The 20,952-nt window shown below is 42.7% G+C and overlaps 2 protein-coding genes across 3 annotated transcripts; both read left to right on the top strand.

The window, feature by feature from the left end:
- Nucleotides 1-892: 892 nt before the first annotated feature.
- On the top strand, nt 893-6,673 carry nbl1 (NBL1, DAN family BMP antagonist). Of its 2 annotated transcripts, none has more exons than XM_035631217.2 (4): nt 893-1,504; nt 2,867-3,047; nt 4,476-4,587; nt 5,994-6,673. In XM_035631217.2, exons 1-4 carry the CDS (start codon nt 1,477-1,479, stop codon nt 6,276-6,278), a joined length of 606 nt encoding a protein of 201 aa, XP_035487110.1. In that variant the 5' UTR covers nt 893-1,476; the 3' UTR covers nt 6,279-6,673. The 2 variants fall into 2 exon arrangements, with proteins under 2 accessions (XP_035487110.1, XP_035487111.1); XM_035631218.2 differs by lacking the exon at nt 893-1,504 and adding an exon at nt 1,598-1,827.
- A 2,520-nt stretch (nt 6,674-9,193) lies between these two features.
- On the top strand, nt 9,194-16,599 carry LOC118309288 (transmembrane protein 88). The gene is made up of 3 exons (XM_035631221.2): nt 9,194-9,472; nt 10,372-10,666; nt 14,078-16,599. Exons 2-3 carry the CDS (start codon nt 10,373-10,375, stop codon nt 14,303-14,305), a joined length of 522 nt encoding a protein of 173 aa, XP_035487114.1. The 5' UTR covers nt 9,194-9,472; nt 10,372; the 3' UTR covers nt 14,306-16,599.
- Nucleotides 16,600-20,952: the final 4,353 nt, after the last annotated feature.

Below are 20,952 nucleotides of genomic sequence, written 5' to 3'. Positions count from 1 at the left end.
AAGACTAGGAGCTCATCCTTTAAAGAAGCTGGAGACATGATTTACAATTCCCATGCTCTTGTACTTAACACTTCATTTTGCGTAACAATATAATTTACAGATGTGACTATTGTACTCTTTGCACCACTACAGCAGACACTGATAACATTTTACACATGAAAACATAATTCATATGCGGCCTTGCTAGTTCAAACTACCCATCAATGTGTTGCATTCATGTAGACAAGGCATCACGAAGAGCATCACAAACAGTGGCGAAGGATGTTTTACTCACTGGAAATGTTTAAAAGTGAAAGTTCTGCAGTTGAACATTCTCTTTAAAGTTTTCGGGTCGAGGACCTTCAGACTATGTAGTGTCCGTTTTCCCTTGATGATTTAAATACTCCTGTCTCATTGCTTTTGAACAACAAAGGAGGCTGACATATATGAATTGGGCATCAAAAGGTATCGGGTCAATGCCCCAAATTCCTGTTTCAATAATATTTAAACTGGGCTGGCTCACGGGTCAGGAAGAGCAGGGAACTGCCTTTGAGCAACTCCTGCTTATGACTCTGTCAAACATTCTGTGAGGCCCTTAATCAGATCAAGGTGTCATGAGCATATGGCGAAGTAACCTGCTATTCGTATTATTTTATCTGACTAAAGGTGCTTTTCATGTGCCTGTCGAGGGAGAACATCTGGGCCCCAGTTGTATCGGATTATTAGACCTGCTTTATTAATGTTTCAAGTTTGAAAATCTAAAAACACATGATTGCAAAGCTGCACCAGATGTGTCTGCATGAGTCAACACACGACTAAGTGTGCACACCAAGTGTGCCCTATCTGTCTAATCTTGTCATATTTGCATATTTGCCCAGTCAATCTGATCTGGTCTCGCCTCGCTCCGACTTGAGGGGAACGTTTGAAACGGACCCAGCACTTTTCCCTCCTCCCTCGTTTTCCTTCGTCTCCCGACGGCGCAGCAGGACCCCGGTCTGCGGGCTGCACCGCGTCCGACTGCTACAACTAAAGACAACAACTTGGAAAGTGTGTGTTCTTCTTCTTCTTCTTCTTCTTCTTCCTACATGGTAATTTAACTCTGCACTGGAAGAGGACAAAGGGGAGGGACGGTCTGCGCTGATGGAGCCGCAGATGAGATAGCGCTCATTGCCGAACCCATCTCTCCATCCCTCCCTGCGGTCGGACGGACGCTCGGCTCCTCTCTCTCTCTCTCTCTCTCTCTCTCTCTCTCTCTCTCCGGATGATGTAAGTGTTCTGTCACCGACCGGGCCAGCTCACGAGGTGCTCGCAGTTTCTTCTTCTTCTTCTTCTTCTTCATCATCATCACCATCATCCTCGCAGCGCGGGGATCATCCGACGGAGCGGCCGCGTCCAGGTCTTCGGCTCGACGCGCTGTTCGCCCGGGGGACGGAGGGCGAGTGTCTCCGCCACGACCGCCGCCGGAGACGGACTTCAGGACGTTGGATCGCTACACTGATGTGCAACATGGGAGCATGTCCTGCAGGTTAGTGAGTGTCTGTCAGCAGCTGGTGGACGTCCCACTCGTCCCAACATGAGGGCTGCAGCTGCGCCAGCGTCGTGGAGTCGAGGAATACACTGTGGCCTGTTGGACATCAAGGGATCACTCTTTTGTGGGGCGTGTGGGGCTAAACAAGAAAGTGGAATCTGTGATTAATGTTTAAGTTTTGGACAAATGTAGAAAACGAAAGAAAGAAAGAAAGAAAGAAAGAAAGGACACCCATCTGTTTGGCCAGAAGCAGTCGTGAAACGGAACTGGAGAGAACACAGACGTTAACGTTGACTTGGTTCAGTGCCTCGTGCTTTACGGTAAAGTCTGCGTCACGTCGCGTTGCATTCCGCTATTACGATCTATTCGGCTCAGTCATTTGAAAGAAAAACAGTTTTCAAATTAAAATTGATTTGCCACAGTTATGTAAAATCATATTTTAGATAGTATAGTTTCTTTTTTGTATTCTCATATTACGATGCAATATTGTGTGAAATAGTAACTCACTTTGCGATACCCAATGTTCCCAGGGTGTTCAGTCTGGGGAGTAAATGCCACATTATCTACTTCAACAGTTTTCACTGTTGTACTCATTGAACTCCTGAAGTTTTGTCCAAAAAAGAAAGAGAGAAAGAAAAAGAAATCATATATATATATATATATATATATATATATATATATATATATATATATATATATATATATATATATATATATATGTGCGCCCCTGCTGCCCCTCCAGTGTTTTAAATCTTCAGTATGGCCCGGGTGGCTCTGTTGATTCTCTGCAGGCAAGGTCAGGTTACTCGTGTCAGACGCATATGGAAGTGCTGAAACGTGTAAAGAAGTCCACCTGGGTGAACCACCGGCCATTTCTTTTTTTCACGAGCAGCAGGAGAAAAGGATGTAGTAGGTTGTAAATGACGTGACTGGGTGAGGCCATTTGTGAGGATGAGCGTGAAGGAGAGCACAGGGAAGCCTTGGTATTCAGGTGTATATCTTATTGTCTCTCTGGGACAATGTGAACCCAGAACGATGTTTTCCTCTCTGATTCAGTCTCTTATAATCTTGTAGTCATTCAAATTAGCCAAACCTGACAACTGGACAAAATAGGAATCACTCTGAACTTCTGGTTTTCAAGCTGCTAAACACTAGGGAGTAGTCAATCCACATCATCTGCGATATGTACGGTTCATGTTTCATGTTATCTGTAAAAACACAGACGAAATCTGAGCAGTTAGACACCAGAGGAGGTGTAGAAACTTTGCCTGCACTCTTTTTTATTTATTTTAGACTGTGTTTTTGTCTCGGACAGGGTTTAACAGAGCGGCAACATGCTGTGGTTTTCTGCCCCTTTAGGTGCAGTCATGTGGCAGAGGATTCAGATTTGCTGCGCACTGTTTGCACTGTATTCAGCGGCACCGCCTGCACACATCAACCGCCTGGCGCTGTTCCCTGACAAGAGCGCCTGGTGCGAAGCCAAGAACATCACACAGATAGTCGGGCACACGGGATGTCAGCCTCGCTCTATTCAAAACAGGTCAGGATGAAGGCCCTCTCTGTCCCGCTGTCTCTCTCTCTGTGTCTGTGCGCAATCTCTCAGTACAGCTGAAAGAAAAAGGGGAGAATTATGCAAACCTGTCAATAAGTTGGTGATTCAGTTCAATTCCTAAGGCACATTTGGGTGTTTGCACTGATTGTATGCTGTCATAGTGATTTTGCATGTTTTAATGAACTCACTACAACAGTATAGACTGTTGTATTTTCCTGCCTTACAAGAAGACCCTGGTATAGTGTCTCAAAAGGCCTCTGAACTCTGCGGGGTTAGGGTTCTCGTACCTGTTCCAGAGCCCAGGTCAAGGTCAAAATCAAGCTCCTGCTGCACTGAAACCTCGGCTTCGGACTTGTATCCAGTGTAATGATGCAGTCTCAGCTTTTAAAGCCCGTCTTACAAATTCATTTATACAGACTCTCCCTCTTGTCCGACAGGTAGACTGGCTCTCCTTGTCTGCACAACACTGCTCTGTTGTGTTTCTGCCACATTGTTCGTGGTTTTTTATTGTTAAACCTGTTTTTACATAATGGAGGATTTTATGATTAATTGTCTTTCTTGGTGTATTGTATTTTGCTGTCGTTTTCATACCTGTCATTGTCTTTTCACGCCGCCTGCCTGCACTGGAAATCATTCTGTGCTCCCGAGCTTGAGACGTGCTGTAAATTAAAATAATAATTGTCATTGAGTATTGTAATAAACTTACACAGATGTGACACCTTTGTGAGATGGCTAATCCAGCCATTCGTTTGTGTATTAAAATTGAACATGTGTATATACAATATAACAAATTACTTACAGTGATTTAATGCAAACATACTGTAAAATGTATGTAATCATCTGCTCCCTCCTCAGGTGGAAAACTGCTTTCAAAAATGCAAAATAGTCATAGATGGATAACTGCGGGCATTGATAATAAAGGTCAAGGCATGCAATATTAATATTTTTCTTATTATTGCAAAATCCAATGAAAAGGCCAAATAGAAAAACCTGTTAGTCTGTCTCTTAATACGTTCTGACTTCTTCACCCTGTATGTGGCTCTCAGCCTCGGGCCATTTGATTTCTACTGGAGATGTAAATCCTTAGACATGGGAAGAATTTCTAACAGAGTTGGGGAATGAGAATATATTCTGGGCATATTTATGATGGTTTTTATGTTTGATCAGAAGTTGCCTGGCGATTTACAGAACATTTATTTCTAATAAATCTCAAGATTGTGATTGATTTGATTTGCTTGGCCTGAGGCTACCGAGCATCCTCATACTTGATAAATCAGTTCATTTTTTCTTTCCTTTTTTTTTTTTTACTGCAGCTCTTGCGGACATGGGCCTGAGCGTCTGGCCGTGCATCTGAATGAAACGCATTGTGTTTGGAGGAACAATATAATTATACTCTCTCTCTCTTCCTTGTTGCAGAGCTTGTCTGGGCCAGTGTTTCAGTTACAGTGTCCCCAACACGTTCCCACAGTCAACGGAGTCTCTGGTGCACTGTGACTCCTGCATGCCGGCCCAGACACAGTGGGAAGTGGTAAGAGTTATTGCACTTTACCCCATGTGGCAAGCACACACCAACATGACTTGTCAAACTCACACATAAACCACAAGTTTCCGACATGAAAAATGGTAAGCAGCTGTTCGCTACCAAATAAATAGCAGAGGGGAAGAAATAAAAAGCATAAACAGAGGATTTCTTTGGTTCCCCTTTAATTTAGGCCTGAGTTCATTGTCTCTTTTAGCCTGAAGGATTCCCGTCTCGAGATAAGAAAGGCTTTGTCGTGAGGTGTATGTAGTTTGGAAAGCTGCCAGGTAGGAGGGCGGGGCGGCGACCACAGGTGAGGCCACCTCATGTTTCAGAGGAAATGATTGCATCTCTTTGAGCTTATAGCTGCTGCCCAATTAATTTTCTCATTATTTTTTTTGCATGCAACAGGCCAGAGAGAGTGCACAAACAGTCTCATCTTCTAATTAGCTGGAAATGTTTATGTGCCTGGTTTTGATTGTTTACGCAGGACTTTAGACCAAATTGAGTTTGAAACAAAACAAAGTCAGCTCTCGTGAAAGGGGACACTCCTCCATGCAGCCTTGGCACTAGTTTTGGATCTCGATAAACTGCTGAATGATAATTTCCAGTGGAAACAAAGAGGGGAAGTTCAGTGAAGCGTGGAGAACCAAAGATTTACAGGGGGAGAAGGTTGTAAATTATCCGTTTATGACATATTTGTGTTTTTTAAGATATTCTTTTTTTACTCCATTGAATGCTATCAACAGAAGGGGACAATAAAAATACAATGTGAAAATACAATATTAACAAAATTAAGAATGTGATGGCAGGCGGATCAATAACAAACCATCCGCATGTAGCAGAATATTTATCTATCTATGGAGAAGATAATGTATTTTTCAGTTTTTGTGTTTTACTTTTTTTATTTACTTTGTTATATAGAGCATGACATATTTGGTAATACATTCAGCACTATCTTTTTTCCTGAAAGAATTTTCACTTTGCAGAGTCACAGAAATGAAGTGATGACAATGAACAGCAGTAATATATATATATAACTGCTGTTCATTGTCATATATATCAATTTCATTCATATATATATATGAATGAAATTGAAAAAAAGGATTATTAGAAAAATAGCAGCAAATCAAAACACTACTACCATCCTGTGTTTAAAACAAATGGAAGATTAAGACCAAGGTCAAATAAAGTTCAGTTCCTGTGGGGATAAAGTGCAGTTACAGTAAACACAAGGCCACAGAGTAAACCTGGTTTGACAGCTTACGACTTGGTACCTGTAGATATGAAACAGAAGCATTCAGCCGTGTGTGTGTGTGTGTGTGTGTGTGTGTGTGTGTGTGTGCGCGCGCGCGTGTGTGTGGTGTGTGTGTGTGTTGTGTGTGTGTGTGTGTATGTATGACGTGTGTGAATAGGTGACGCTGGAGTGCCCTGGCAGCGAGGATGCTCCTCATGTGGATAAGCTGGTGGAGAGGATCTTCCACTGCAGCTGCCAGTCCTGCGGTAAGGATGGTGCCCAGGAGGAGGCGCTGATGCAGCTGTTTCCCGCAGACAATGGCCTGGACGCTCCTTCTCTACCTGACGTCCCGAGCGGAACTCAGTCTCACCCTCTGCCCCCTTCAGATACACACTCTAATAACAAGCATACTCACACACACGCGGACCATCACACACTACCACACACATCAGACGGAGGGTAGGTTCGTCACCTGTCCGACTCTTTATTCTGTCAATTTGCTCATCTCTCCTGTCTTCTCTCCTCCACACTGCACCATTGCATCAGACTGTAGTATTGTAAAGGCACTTTGAAAATAAGTTCACTTCACTTTTTGTTGAAAAAATAAGTTTCTCCAAAGGCACACACACACACACACACACACACACACACGCTCACCAAGTCATGCTATCAGATCACACTCTATTGTATATAAACTCATACAAACACATCAGCGTATGCAGTTTTTTTTCTGTTTGCTGATTAACACATAGATATGTGCATTTGTGCATCAAGACATCACTATAGTCTGTCAATCAGTTGTAGTCTCATTATTTTTAATCTGCTTTTAATCCAATAAATTCTGTCGTTGTGATAACAGCCCTTGTGCCTTTGTGGATTCACACAACTAGTGAGCTTTCCCGTCTTCTGTCACAGTTGAATATTACAGGAAATATATTTGGGTTGAACCAAAGAAATTCTCACAGCTTCCTTTCACTTTTTCCAAACACAACGCCATCTCTATGATCTTGTGCCTACTGTGTGAGTTTGGGCCATGACGCACGGTCTTGTTTTCCTCCAGCGCTAGACATGGACAAACTTTTCATAGATGTTGGTGCCACATACTGGAGCGCAGAAGAGATGCATGATGGGAAGTATGGCTGCTGCTCACTGTGTCATTGGCCTGAATCTGATCACATGATGCCAGAGAGTTTAATGAGATGCTGTGACCGGATGCCACAGAGAAAAAATATCCCTCCTATACCTTCACTATTTTACCCATTTTTTTCATGATTCATGACTTCTCACATGCCTTTATGTTTACTAAAAGAGTTATTAGCCACTATTATAATAGGTGCTCGTCGTACTGGCAGGGATCAAGGAGAAAATCCACAGTCCTCGTTATGCACACTGTTGCATTTCAAAGATCAATGTTATTTATAAAATGTTTTTTGTGCAAAACTTTATATTTTTACAGATACGGTTTACTGACAGATTGACAGTAAGAGAAAGAGGGAATTTCATTCTACGAAGACTAACTTCAGAAGATACACACTTGATTGGGCTTAGGCATGTAAGGAAGGGCTCTCTCTGCTCTCAGTATCGAGAGAAACAATATACCTCCATTTACAGCGCTGTGGTAAGACTGACCCGAACAATGTGAAGCTGTTCTGTGAAGTCCAGTGGGTTTTTTTCCAAAGGGACAAAGTACACAACAGAGGGTGAGTAGAAGAACAATTTCTCTCAATTAAGGATTGAAAATGGAAAAATAATTGGCAATGATGAACGCAAACCTTGGTAATGACCTTATTTTATGGGCCTACAATTTCCAATTTATTTCCTAATAAACTCCACTGTGTTTCTGTGAAAGGATATTTAGTTTGGCACTGATTTTACAACAAAAAAATTGAAACAGTGTTCGGTTGGTCAACATCCAATTTGTTGTGCAACACAATTTTGCTAATGGCCTATACAGCCAAGCAAACACTTGAACATATATATGAACATGCAGAATTTTTGCATAGAAATGCAAAATAAGACTATATATATATATAATAATCACAAGCAGTAATTACTAGTTAGATAGATAGATAGATGAATAGATAGATAGATAGATAGATAGATGAACAGATAGATAGATGATAGATAGATAGATAAATTATAGATGAAAGATAGATAGATAGATAGATGAATAGATAGATGTATAGATAGATAGATGAACAGATAGATAGATGATAGATAGATAGATAGATGTATAGATAGATTTATGCTACATTTAGTTCAGGAAGTTCACAGAGCGTCCAGCAGATGTCAGCAGAAGGTTACAATATATTTACTGTGCACCTTGTAACTTTTTTCATAATTTCAAACATCTTCCAACTCTCTACGACGGCATCTCTCCTCCCCATCATCCGTCATTCTCTCAACATATCTCTACAATCGCACAATATCTTTTCTTCCATTTCTCGTCATCTCTTGCCCATATCCACCCATCTTTTTTTTGTCTCTCGCTCGGTTTAATTTCATTTGAGCAGCGAAAGGCTGACTGTCAGTCTGTGCTGCAAAACAAATGGATCATGCTCTTATCTCACAGTCACACAGCTCACAATGCTCCGAGGTCAGTGAGAGGCAGACTGCAGAGGGAGAAACTCAGAGGGAGACTTTTCTGAACACACCACAGTGTATTGTATCATTAACCCCTTCATCGAGCATTTCTGTCTTTTGTTTTCAATCGTATCATCTTTCACCAGGTAAAATAACCAGCCTGTTTTCTGGTAAAGTTTTAGGTGTAGTGGGTGATCTGTATATAAAGTTGTCCAGCTGTTACTGTAAGAGTACACTACTCCAGTTTTCATGGGAGGGTTTGAGATTATCTGACTAAACTGACATATATTTACATATGTAAACCTTAGAAAAGATCACTTGCTCAGACATTCGGAGAGTGTAACTCTCTTTATAAATTACGTAGGAAATTAAGGTCAGGGTCACCGGACAGCCTGATACCACCTGCAGGGCCTAGTGACAGACATGTGACTGTGTATTGATAACTGATCAACTCTGCACTAAATGCACAGCCTAAAGTCATTTAATCTATCAATCAAACATGCAGTTGTAAATGTTCAGCAGGTTGTTAAATAATTCATTTTGAACCAGGTTTTCTGCAGCTCTTTGAAAGAAGACATGTGGTCTAATAGTCGGTGGATGTTGACTATGAAAGAAATGAAGTCAAAGCAAGTGTTCAAGTGGAGGAGGATAATCTTTCTAAGTAAAAGTATAACTGACTTTTCGTTTTTTTTCCCCCCATATTGTGTTTGTTGTTAATTCTAAGTTTGATTACGGGGGAGAGTGTTTTTGCGTGGGCTGTGTCACAAATTTAAAACAATACGTCTTTTCTTTTTCACTGTTTATTGCTCAATTGTAATGAGGCCGCGTGAGCGCGCACTGAGTGTTCGTGCGCGCGGCCCGGGGTCGGTCGCAGCCTCACGGACGCACTGAAGAAGCTCCTCAGCAGCATCACCTCCGCAACGCAGGGTTCAACAGGCGCTGCTCTCCGCTTGCTGTGGGAAAAAAACAAAGAACATTTTTATTTAGTAGAGGAACCAAACGCTCCGGGTCGATCGGTGGGAGAGGAATTCAACAGACACACCGAGAGGGATTCAAAGGGATTTGTACCTGGAGGTAGGAAACAATATTCACACTCGAAGCTTGGTATTTAAAGACGATGCGATGTATCTGACATGAGGCCACCACATTGTTTGCATATATGTACTTTTTATTATTTATTAGTTTCAACATAAAAAATTAAATGAATTAGCTTTTTTTTAAAAAAAAAAAGCTGAGTAGAGAAGTCTAAAAATTAAAATTAAAATAATTAAAACATGCAAAAACAAAATATAGATATGATACAGATATGCCACCAGAGCCTAAAGAATGGCTTCATCATTGAAACTGTCCTCTCAGGACAGGAACACTTGTCCAGTCAAATTATGATGCTGATGCTGAGCAGCTCTGGTTCTCTCTGCAGCTCAGCAGCTCAGGTTAAAGGGTTGGTGACAGATTGACTTTAAAATGGATCGTATTGCGATACAGTGTTGGCCCACGGCCTTTGGTGACGGAGCCCGGATCAATGACATCGACCGGAGGAGGGGTGGGAAGACAGCTCAAGTGTTTTTGTGTATGTGTGTGTGAGAGTGATATTGGCTGCCTTGATGGAAAAGAGGAGAGGGCTAGTGTGTGGGGACATGGCTCTATCTGATCGGTGTGTCACTGTGTCGTCCCTTTGAAGGTTTTAAAATTCTGCATGCATGAAGAAAGTAGATGCACATGAGACAAACAGCGTCCAGTCTGCAGTGGAAAGATACACTGAGATACACAACACATGGTGTGTGGCTCAATATGAAAGTGATGATAAACTAGGAAATTGTTTGATTTAATGTTTTAGAAACCGTCTGTTTAATACATATTTTCAATATACACAACTTAAAATAAAAAAAATTGTAGTGAGTTGTGGCTGATAACCAACCTGAACAGATTTCACCATGTCTGATGGGATGTCTCTTTCTTTCGTCTTTATTCAGGATGTGTGGTGTGGACATTGACCTGGACGATGGCGGTTCAGGTGAGGACGAGAAAGAGGAGGAGTTCTGGATCGGGGAGGGGGTGAAGATCCTGCCCCCTCCCGTGGCCCACAGCGGGGGCAGTGCGTTGGGCAGCCGCAGGGGGAGGTGCAGCTGCGTGGCCTGCGGGGCAGTCCTCATCCTCTGGAACCTGTGCGTGGTCCTAGCGAGCGCTCTGCTCCTCGCTCTGGTCTTCTCTGTGGTGCTGCTGCCTGCAGTGCTGCTGCTCTACGCCGGGTTCCTCTGTCACTCAAGGGTGAGTAGTCAGCAGAGATGTGGGCTCAACTTGAAAGATATTTTTCTATCTTTGTAGCGAGAACAAGCTGAGAGGAATATACTGTCATTCTAGAGGACAGCTGATCCATTGAAGTGATTTGACCTCAAAAAGTTCAGAACGCAAAATTGCATCTGACTCAATCCTTCTCTGGATGATAAGTCAGATACTGGGTTGAGGTAGACAGAGATTCACGGGCCGAGGTTCAAGACTATGATATCAAACTTAAACTGCTGTTTACAACTGCAGGTACCACTGTGGTGAGTACAGTCTATTCACAGTGCAAAAATAATGGGATACAGATTTGAGATAGCTGAGTTAGTAATGGGAAACATTATCTTTTCACCACAAATTATGTTCCAATAAATGTGTCAGTGTCCGTTTTATGTCACAAGATAGTTTCCCTCATTCCCACTGCAGAAGATGTGACTGTCAAGTAAACGGAGTGGACAAGCAAATCAAACCCTTCTGTGAGCAAACGGAATATACTGGAACAACTGTCTCTGTATAAATCCCCACAATGTCCTGAGGTGTGTTGCATGCTAAGATACAGACATCAGTTCGTAAAAGACTGTATGACTGTAGGCGTTTGGAACAAACATTGACAAATTCTTTAACGCCCCATCTAAACCCTGGAGGGAACCACTGTTGCATCCACTCCCCATCTTTACCTCTCTGCGAGTTTCCTGTCACTGTCACTAACATCACACTGTAATGCGAGAATTCTCTGCCTCTCCGTATTCGGTTCACATAGCTCAAGAATCGTTCATTTTATCGGCCTCACACTTGGCGTGTGTATCGTTGAGTGCCCAAGGTAGTGCAGTGTGGACATTTTGGTGCTATTTGGACTCACGATACGGTCAATATTAATAAACTTCGTAGAAACAGGTGAACAGCGCTCTTCTTCTGTGCTGTAGTGGGGGCAGGAGTCTTACGGCCGCAGTTTGCCTTTATCCACAGGCCAGTGCTCATTTGCGACAGTTCACTACGACAGTACTTTTCCGGACAACAACCAAACTCTTTTTTTTTGCCGCCAAATGCTCAACTAATATATCTGATCAGGAACCAGGGCCCCAAACAGGCATGTTCTGAACAGGCACTGCACATGTTCCTACAATTTATAACGCTAGAATTCATTTTTCCCCCTTGAACAGCATGGGTTGTTTCTTCCTGTTGTGTGGGCTGTTAAGAGGCTCCAGGTTACTGGACCCTTCTCAGGTACCTTCACTCGACAGAGTGTTACAGCATGTAAGAGCTCATTGTTTTCATTTCACACCCACAACTTTACAGTTTGGTTTACCTCTCACCGCTCTCATAGCATCATTTTCGGCTGCAGCAGCGAGCTGTTTTCAGCAAAAGGCCCGGGTGAACCCGCTGATCACAGCCTGCTCAACACTTCACAGCAGACAAAGTTAGACATTAGTCAGTACAGTGAAGCGTTTAGCAGCTAAAGAGCCAGATAGGTCCTTCAGGAGTCGGTGGCGACCAACAACAGAGCTAAAGGGAGAGAAGCATATTGATCTCGCATCCACCAGATGGTCATGACACCAACTGAATACTGATGTCGTCGTGTGTCTGCCGGGATGAGAGAGTAGACATCTGTCCGTGGACATTCTCATTCATCCAGGTCATAGAGTAGTTGAATCAGGAGCAAGTGGACTTGGTTGTAGAATACAGATTCTTGAAGATGTTTCACGTCTCGTCCAAGAGTCTTCTTCAGTTCACGAACTGCCTCTGTCCCTGGGATGAGAGGTGAAACGTCCTCAAGAATCTACAACCACGTCCAGTTGCTCCTGATTTAACTTTTGCAAAAATGTTTTCCAACATGTTTGCCATTCAACTTTAAAAGACCATAGATAATATGTCAGTGTTGTGTTCCCAGCCTTTTTTCCATGCCCCCAGAAGGCCCCAAAATCAGTCACTGCAGGTTCAGGAGGATAGTGCTCTGCCCCAACACAACAGCGTTTTATCAAATCATTTACTAAGAGGAATCTGCTATTACTCCCTTCTTTATTTACCTATTAAAGTTCAGGCAAGTAAGCCCCTGTCGTTTTTGGAGAATGGAATGATCCTCTCTCATAAATATTGGCACCTGTAGTCTCTGTTGAAGGAAGCAGACAATCATAGCCCTTGGGGCAAAGTGTTCTTGGCAGCATTCTTCCTACACCAATACCTGAAAAAAGCTGTTCAGGCTTATGGCCCGTTTGTGCTTCTTAGTGTTATCAAGCCCAAGATGATGACTTAAACTTAAATGCTGAAGCTTGTCAGACAGTGACCCGTGAAGCTTTTATTTTTTTGTCACACGCAGAGCAGTAAATTAAACACAAATTGAAAACATGCAGACAACGTCCTAAATATGTGGATGCAACAAGACTGTTATCGTGATTAGAGCAGAGCAAATGTCAGTTCGGAGCAAACGGTGTCAGTCAGAGAGTTCTTCCCTGTTATGGCGACCGACTGAACATGGAGAGAGGAACTCACCGAGGAGGCAAGACTGTCTCATTTGTTGCCTGCAACCAGCTGTGCACATACACACTGACAGCATGACGAGGAGGGAAACGTACTCATCACTCGTGTGTGTGTGTGTGTGTGTGTGTGTGTGTGTGTGTGTGTGTGTGTGTGTGTGTGTGTGTGTGTGTGTGTGTGTGTGAGTGAGAGAGAGAGAGAGTGTGTTAAACACTACTGTTGCTAGGGTACATTTGTAGGAGTTGAAGCTCCATTTGGAAAAGCGTACAATGGGAAGTAGCCAAGCAGAAGTGCTTCAAACAAATACAACCAAATCATTTCGAGTGTGTCAGAATGCTATTGTGTGTTTGACAGAGAAAAAAGAGTTAATGTGCTTGTTAGAAAATTGTGTGTGTGTGTGTGTGTGTGTGTGTGTGTGTGTGTGTGTGTGTGTGTGTGTGTGTGTGTGTGTGTGTGTGTGTGTGTGTGTGTGTGTGTGTGTGTGTGTGTGTGTGTGTGTAACCCTGTTGCATGCTCTTTTGAGGATATCACCTTGTACTTCTGCAGCTGTTAACCTCATACGCACTCAGATCTCAGCCCTCGCTTCTCCCATTATCCATTCTTCTGTTCCCGGCTCTTCAAAAAAGAAATATTCTCTTTTTTATTGTCCTCCCTCTGACTTGCCATCACAGGTGATTGACAGCTCTGAGCAACTTCTTATCTGAACCAGAGGGAGGCTGGGAGAAACTCTGTCATACCCCACTACCCGCATTCTCACACTTCTTCTGAACATATGCAAACACACACACACAGACACACACACACACTAATTATATCCAGCCAGTGACAAATTCAACCTATTTGCTTTTTGACAGAGGAGAAACAGCTCCTGCTGGAACCAAAACATCCATCACACCCTCTCATGATCCCCCCTGTTTGTTCTCATAGGTCCTTGACGCCCCCTCCGCCGTCTGCCGTTACCTTGACGACAACAGCTGCTCCGCCCTGATCATCCTGGGCTTTGTGATGATGTCGCCACTTGTGGTCGTGGCAGCCGCGGTCTTCTGCGGGCTGCTGCGAAGGTTTCGGCTCCTGCTTCTCATTCAGCCGATCACACGTGCCTGGTATCGAGGGCGGCTGCTGGACTGGGCGGGCAGCATCCACGCCTGGGTCTGAGGGGGAGGGGCCAGGGGGCGTCGAGGGTCGGACATATTAGTCAGAAGAGAAAGTTTAAATAGTGTGTTGTCAACCAGAGAGGAACAGGGGGTGGCCAAATCACAGGAAGTAGTAGGTGGTCTGAAATAGTAAGGTCATCACAGATGGACTGGCATGATAGGATACTCATCACTGATGTTCATCACTGATGTTCATCGGTAAGCTTTAGAGGTGAGGTTGGACTGATGCAAGTTCGCATGTTCCCCTTGTTTGATGTCTTTATGCTTAGCTAAGCTCATTTCCTCTTGTCTGTAACTGAGAGTGGTATTGATCCGAGCGAATAGTCCTATTTTCCAAAATGTTGAAGTATTTCTCCAAGCCCGAATATTGTGGTGATGCTGAACAGTCTTACATACAGAAAGGTGTTTTCTTGAAATGTTCCCACCCCCTGCATATTTTAGGTCATATTGTGATGTGTACAAAAATAAGATTGTACTTGAGTTCGTTGTAGCAGTTTCCACCTCAGTCTTATTTAGATTAGAAGTAGAAACGGTCTCATTTTAATTTCTGTGATTCATCGAGGGACTTCTTTGTGCTTTGACCTCACATTCAAAAATAACTAAGACTATACAACATATTCTGCACTCATTTTATTCGAGGGGACATCTTGGGAGAGTCCAGAAATAAACCAACCCCCTTTAAATGAAACACTCGAGCAGAGGTCTTTTACAGGCTCTGCTGAAAACTAAAGGGGACAGAGAGTTTGCATTCAGGCCCCGAGGCTCTGGAACGATTAGCCCGAGGAAATTCGGTCAGCTCGGTCTCTGATCTCTTTTAAATCCCTTCTTACTGTAAAATATATTTTTACCGGCAAGCCTTTCCAGATTTTACTTCTAGTTTTAGTTTCTTTTGAACTATATTTTTTAAGGTTTTTATACTACATTAGCTTTTATTTGTTCTCTTTTCAACCCAATGGTTTGACTGTTTCATTTCACTGCCTGTTTTGAACTTTGTGAAGCACTTTGTAATCTTCATTTTCAAAAGTGCTCTATTAGTAAAGATTGTGAAGATGATGATGATGACTAGTAATTATAATAATAATACATCTGTATGGAAAGTAAAGGATAAACGAAGGCTCTTACACAAATAAGACTCAAAGAACTGTCGCTGTACTTTTGATGAGGTTATAGTTTGTGGTGAATAACACATCACAAATTGGTTTGTTGACTGTATTAAATTACATTTTGTGTGTATAACCAATACTTTTGTGATTTTGTATTGCTTGTTTGCCAACTCTGTTGTTATGGTTACATGTGGACTATTCTCTGAAATTAATTGACGTTATTTGTGGTTTCTCTGTGTAAGTCTATCCCATAGCATCTTGTGGCAGGAGCGGGGTGTGCGTGAAACATATTTTCTTCTAGTGGATCTTTTCATATTGTGCCATAAAAAACACAACCTTCATTATGAGAGCAACAGACGATTACAACCTGACAAAGTAATGGTCGCCGCAGGTGTTAAATAGGGATTTAAATTGTCAGACCTGGAGCTCATTCTGCCGCCTCTTTGCTTTAAGGTCATTTAAATTCATCAGCAACACACAACTGCTCATCCTTTTTATCACCGTGTCCCTGCTCTGTAATTAAGAGCTCAGATTTGCGGTTTCAGTCTTAAGAAGAAAGCCTTGAATCACATTTTAATAGACCTGTTCATTGACCTGTGCCCTTGTTATCATATATTAATGTATTTATTTATTTATTTATTTGTGATTTATTGTGTCCCAGTCCTGTTTTTTGATCCTCAATCGATTATTAAATCGCAGCAACCAATCCCCATTTATTCCACTGTGTGAGATGACTGAACAGTGGAGAAGAGTGAAGTTTACCTATTTTTATTTTTGCCAGGTCGTATGCTCGTCAGTGTTTTTGTCAGTGTTATCATGAAGCGTGGCAGCACATTGCCATGTTCAGACCTTACATCAAAAAAAAAGGAGGAGCTTTTTCCCCCCTCAGTGTCTCGCCTGTGTTGTAACAAGTTTATGAAGGTGATGATCAGAGTCTAGCCAGTGAGGACTCTCACCTTCTCTCTCAATCGTACGCAACATATTCTAAAAGCACACTGAATGGGAATTTTGACCTCAATCTCCAAAACAAACCAGTGTGAGAAAGACTCGCCCCCGAGCCTTCTCACTCGCACTTTACCTTCTGTCACATTCATGCAGCACAATAAGCCGATTAAAGGAGAACGTTGCCTCTGTGTGGTTGTCCAGTCTGCTCCTGGTGATGTATGCAGTCCATTAAACCAGTTCAGCTCTGTTCATGTTTGAATTGTCTTGTCTGAGCGCCATAACCACTTCTTCCTTGTAGACTTAAAAACTGGGATCACCCATATAAACAGCAGCTGACAAAATTAAACTATATATATATAAAAAAAAAGACCTCACCGACTGTTGAAAGGCTGAATCCATTGGGTGAGGGTCCTTCCAGCTGCTTACGAGTACCACACGTTTTCACCATAGCAATGAGCATGTGGGTTTTCACTGCTGTCAAAGTGGACTCTGTAATGGATGCCTGAGTGCCACTTAAGAATCAAAAGAGTCTAGTTGAGAGTAATTCCTGCTGGTTGTATCAATGAGCGAAATGCATGAAAGATACCAACTGGAATGATCTCGAACTAGATGGAGTATAAGCTCTGTTATTTGACCTCTGACGACCCCCTCTCTGAAGTTTTAATGGTGTAACCTGATTTGGTAAAACACTAGTTTGAAAATAGAAGGTAGTAACTCACACTTAAGCTGTTTTCAGACATGAACTCTGGTAGATGTCCGGGAAATAGTTTTCCAGAGTTTGCGGTTCACATATGAAGAACGCAGCAGGAGATTGTCCAAGTCGGACACAATTTCCGGAACATTCTGGCGAGGGGTGGCGTCTGATTAGAACGCCCACTCGCTCCCCATGAATCTTCCTGATTGAAGATTTTCCTGATGTATTCTCATTTGTATATTTTCCAGAAATCTTTGTATTTCAGGAAAAACGTCTGGACTACAGTGCATGTCTGAAAACAGCCTCTGTGATGAATTGACAAATACCTGCTGTAACCCATTCCATGGCTTCAGTTCAAATGTCTACTGTGCAAGACGTGTACACCTTCAAATTAGACGAGATTGTTACGCATGTTAGTGTGCAGCGATTAGCCACAACATCGTCACTGGTAACTGGTTTATAGTCGAGACAGTGAAAAGCTCATTATCTCCTTGATACAACTGCAATGTTAATGCCCTCTTTGATGCAATTCACAGATTAAATCAGATTTTTTTTAAACATTGGAACAACCACTGAAAATGTCAACAAGAACAGTGGGTTTCAGCGCAAAGCACTCAAAGGAACATTGACAATTACACCGCGTCAACAAATTAATCTGCAGGATTACAACAGCCAACAAACGCTGCTTGTGAACCATCACACAAAAAACAAACACGAGCTTCTGCCGCAGGCAGCTGGATTAGCTGATGACGATGTTCGCTGCCAGAAAGGGATGCGAGCTGCAGCAGTGTATGTTTTCTTGGTGGATGCAGCAGTGAATTTGTTTTTGACCCTGTTTCTCTTTGTCCTCAGGTGCCGCAATTTTCCTCTCAATTATACGGCTTCTGCCTGAAAACTACTTCCATTTAAACTACTGTCGCCTCTGTTTAAGGCTAAAATGAAAACATCCTGTTTTTCTTGGCCAACGTGCTAAAGGTTAAAACGTATTGTGGCTGCAGAAAGGACGCTGTGCACTTCACATTTAATCCGTCTCTATGGCAGCAGGTGTTTGTGGCATGTGTGTTTAATGTGTGTTGATAAGCGATGTCCCATAGTTTACAGGAGGTACCACTGTGATGCATGTGACTGTTTGTTTTAGTGTGTGTGTGTGTGTGTGTGTGTGTGTGTGTGCCTACGTGCGTGCATGCATGCATATGTGTGTGTGTGTGTGTGTGGGCACAAGTGGCCAAAGCAAGTACACAGATGTTCACCGGCACGAGTAAAACGGACAAATTCAGATTTCTGGTTTTCTCTGCACATCCTGTCGCGGCCAACTGCAGGTGATAACCATCCGGAATACAGGGGGATAATTACCGACAGGCAGTGAGGCGCGGCGCCTACAGCAGGATGCAAGAGGCGACAGCGCTTACAGGATAAGCGGGGGTGTGGAGAGAGGAAGGCTTTTAATTGGCATAATGAGTTTTTTGTTATATAGGGTTGATCTATATACACTCATCCAATAAGCCGCTGCCAAGGTAGGCGGTATGGAAATCCTCCAGGGCCGGTGGAGATGACAGCAGTGATGCTGAACTGACCAGCCAGCTGCCAACACTGACTCCATCACCAAACCAAGACTGTTCAGTGCTCAGTGAGCCATGACGAAGCAAAGTTTGAGCTCATAGTCATCGTAAGGAGGGTTTTTAAGTTCTAGGTAACAAACTAAAACTGAAAAAATAAAATTCTAATTGTTGACATTAAATTCTGCTTTTCACAGCTCTGGAGTTTGTGTCACGCACAGCTAAGCGTTTACTGGAACAGGTCTTGTGTGATTTCTTTCTGAGATTTAGATAAGTGGACTACGTCACTTGCATTCCTGTCTGGTAAATATGAAGCTGGTTAGGTTAGGTGATCTTAACATAGACTGGACACGGAGAAGAGGAACATCTGGTCTGGCTTTGTCCAAAGGTATCAAAAAGATGCACACTCACACACTTCTGAAGCTCACTAACACAAACACATCTCGGTTCTTCTTCAGATCAAATAAACCAGATATAATATGTTAAATACTGGGGATTACAGATTTAGGTACTTTTTTCTAGTGGATTGTCATCACATTGGAGACAGAATGTTCATGGATCCAGGACTTCAACAGCTGACTGATTTCATCTCCTCTTTAGTCCCTGTTCCTGGCTGTGCAGTGTGATACTGAGCCTGTGTGAGGGGTTGTAGAATACACGCTCCTAAAGACAGCCCCATCTCATCCTCTTTTTAGGCTATAGGGGTAATCATGGTAATCATGTTCAGTGCTATCAGTGTATTCTGTATCACAGATTGTGCTCACAATCAGAGGCAATCATGAGGGAGCATTCACAGCGCTGGTCTGTAATATCCCTTGTCTTTCTGTCGGCAGGCCCCTGTCTGACGTGTGGAGCTCAGAGCGGCTGCAGGAAATATGAACATGGCTTGAATGAAGATGAAATATTTTAAGTCTGTATCAGAGAATAACACAATCAGAGGTAATGAAGGAAAAACACAACACCAATGTGATTGCCTGTGCTAATTTGTGCTGAAGTTTGCCTCATCTGTCCACTCTCTCCCTCTTTGTGTCTTTCTCTGGTGAAAATGAATCTGTTCTCTGAGCCATGTACAACAGGCTCTCTCTCACAGACACAGACAGCCTATTGTGTTCTCAGAAAATCCTCTTCCTTTATAGTCCCTCCTTCTGTGGCTCCCTGTCCTCCACATGCTGCCTACTTGTTTCTCATATTCTTACTTGAAGAAGAAATGTTGTCTCATTATCTCTGGCACATGTGCATATTTGTTTCTGTGATCAATCTTTTCGCTTTCCTCCTTTTCTTCGTGTCTGAAAACAGCTCTAGTGACGCTGGTGATCACCTGACTTGGCCATGAAGTTAACATTTGTTGCTTGATGATTTATTTAATGGTTTACCACAGATTTCATGCAGCTTGCCTTTAAGGATGAACTCTGATCAGTTTGGTGAGCTCTTAACTTTTCATCCAGCACCACATGTTTATTTGTGTTAATTAGCAAACAAAAGCCGGGTTTGAAGTGTGACACCCTCCCGGGTGAGACTGTCTGCTGTTATCCCCATATTCAAATGATAATTGTGTCTCATTACCCTCTTTGGCTGTTTAGCTAAAAATAGTTGGCTCTTCTGACGAGGGCCGACGGCACGGCTCTTTTCGAGCACACCCTGACCATAACTCATGTTCAAATATCTGCAGATGTTCTTGTCTTCTTTAATATCTTAATGTTCCACCGTGCCTGTCAGATAAGTAACATCCTGCTCTCTCAGATTTTTACAAATCAACCAGTGAGCACAGTCGTCTCTGCCCCGTTGTCAGCCAGGCTCCCTCTCTCATTACCCCCCACCTGGGTAAAGAAGACAGATCCCACTATTACACATTATCTTTCCCCTCTTCTCCGGCTTTTCTCTCATTGCTCTCTTTCCAGGGTATGGCTCAATACTTTGTCTCTTTAGTCTTTAACGAGTGCCGCCATCCTCCCCCGCCTTTCCTATTTTCAGAAAAAAAATTAAAATCCATTTTCCGTCATTACGCTCTTGTCTCTTTGCAGCTTATACCTCATCTCCTGTGGCTGCAGGATGAAAAGAGGCGACAACGAAGGCTTTACATGAACACTAATGCTCACCTCTGCAAGAGACCTGTAACAGTCGGGGATTTCACCTCCTGAGGTCACTCAGACCAGAATACGGATATCACAGAGATGGAAAAGGATCTCTGTGCTCTGTGAACAACAAAGGAAAGACCTGTGAATAATCATCTTCTTTTTGCTTATAAAGAGGGAATACAAACCAAAAGGAATACTTTCCAATATGATGAAACATGATCCTGAATAATCCTCCTCTGTGTTAAGTCTGTGTGAAAAAATCAAACCCTGACTGA

The sequence above is a fragment of the Scophthalmus maximus genome, chromosome 6 (assembly GCF_022379125.1).
Source record: "Scophthalmus maximus strain ysfricsl-2021 chromosome 6, ASM2237912v1, whole genome shotgun sequence".
NCBI classification, from domain to species: Eukaryota; Metazoa; Chordata; class Actinopteri; order Pleuronectiformes; family Scophthalmidae; genus Scophthalmus; species Scophthalmus maximus.
Note: the sequence above shows the minus strand (reverse complement) of the source record. Positions and strands in the feature narration are given on the sequence as shown.

Coding starts and splice junctions, on each gene's coding strand:
- nbl1 (XM_035631217.2), top strand. CDS start 1,477: ATGTGCAACATGGGAGCATGTCCTGCAG. Junction 1,505..2,866: donor CATGGGAGCATGTCCTGCAG/GTTAGTGAGTGT, acceptor CTGCCCCTTTAG/GTGCAGTCATGTGGCAGAGG. Junction 4,588..5,993: donor CCCAGACACAGTGGGAAGTG/GTAAGAGTTATT, acceptor GTGTGTGAATAG/GTGACGCTGGAGTGCCCTGG.
- LOC118309288 (XM_035631221.2), top strand. CDS start 10,373: ATGTGTGGTGTGGACATTGACCTGGACGATGGCGGTTCAGGTGAGGAC. Junction 10,667..14,077: donor GGTTCCTCTGTCACTCAAGG/GTGAGTAGTCAG, acceptor TTGTTCTCATAG/GTCCTTGACGCCCCCTCCGC.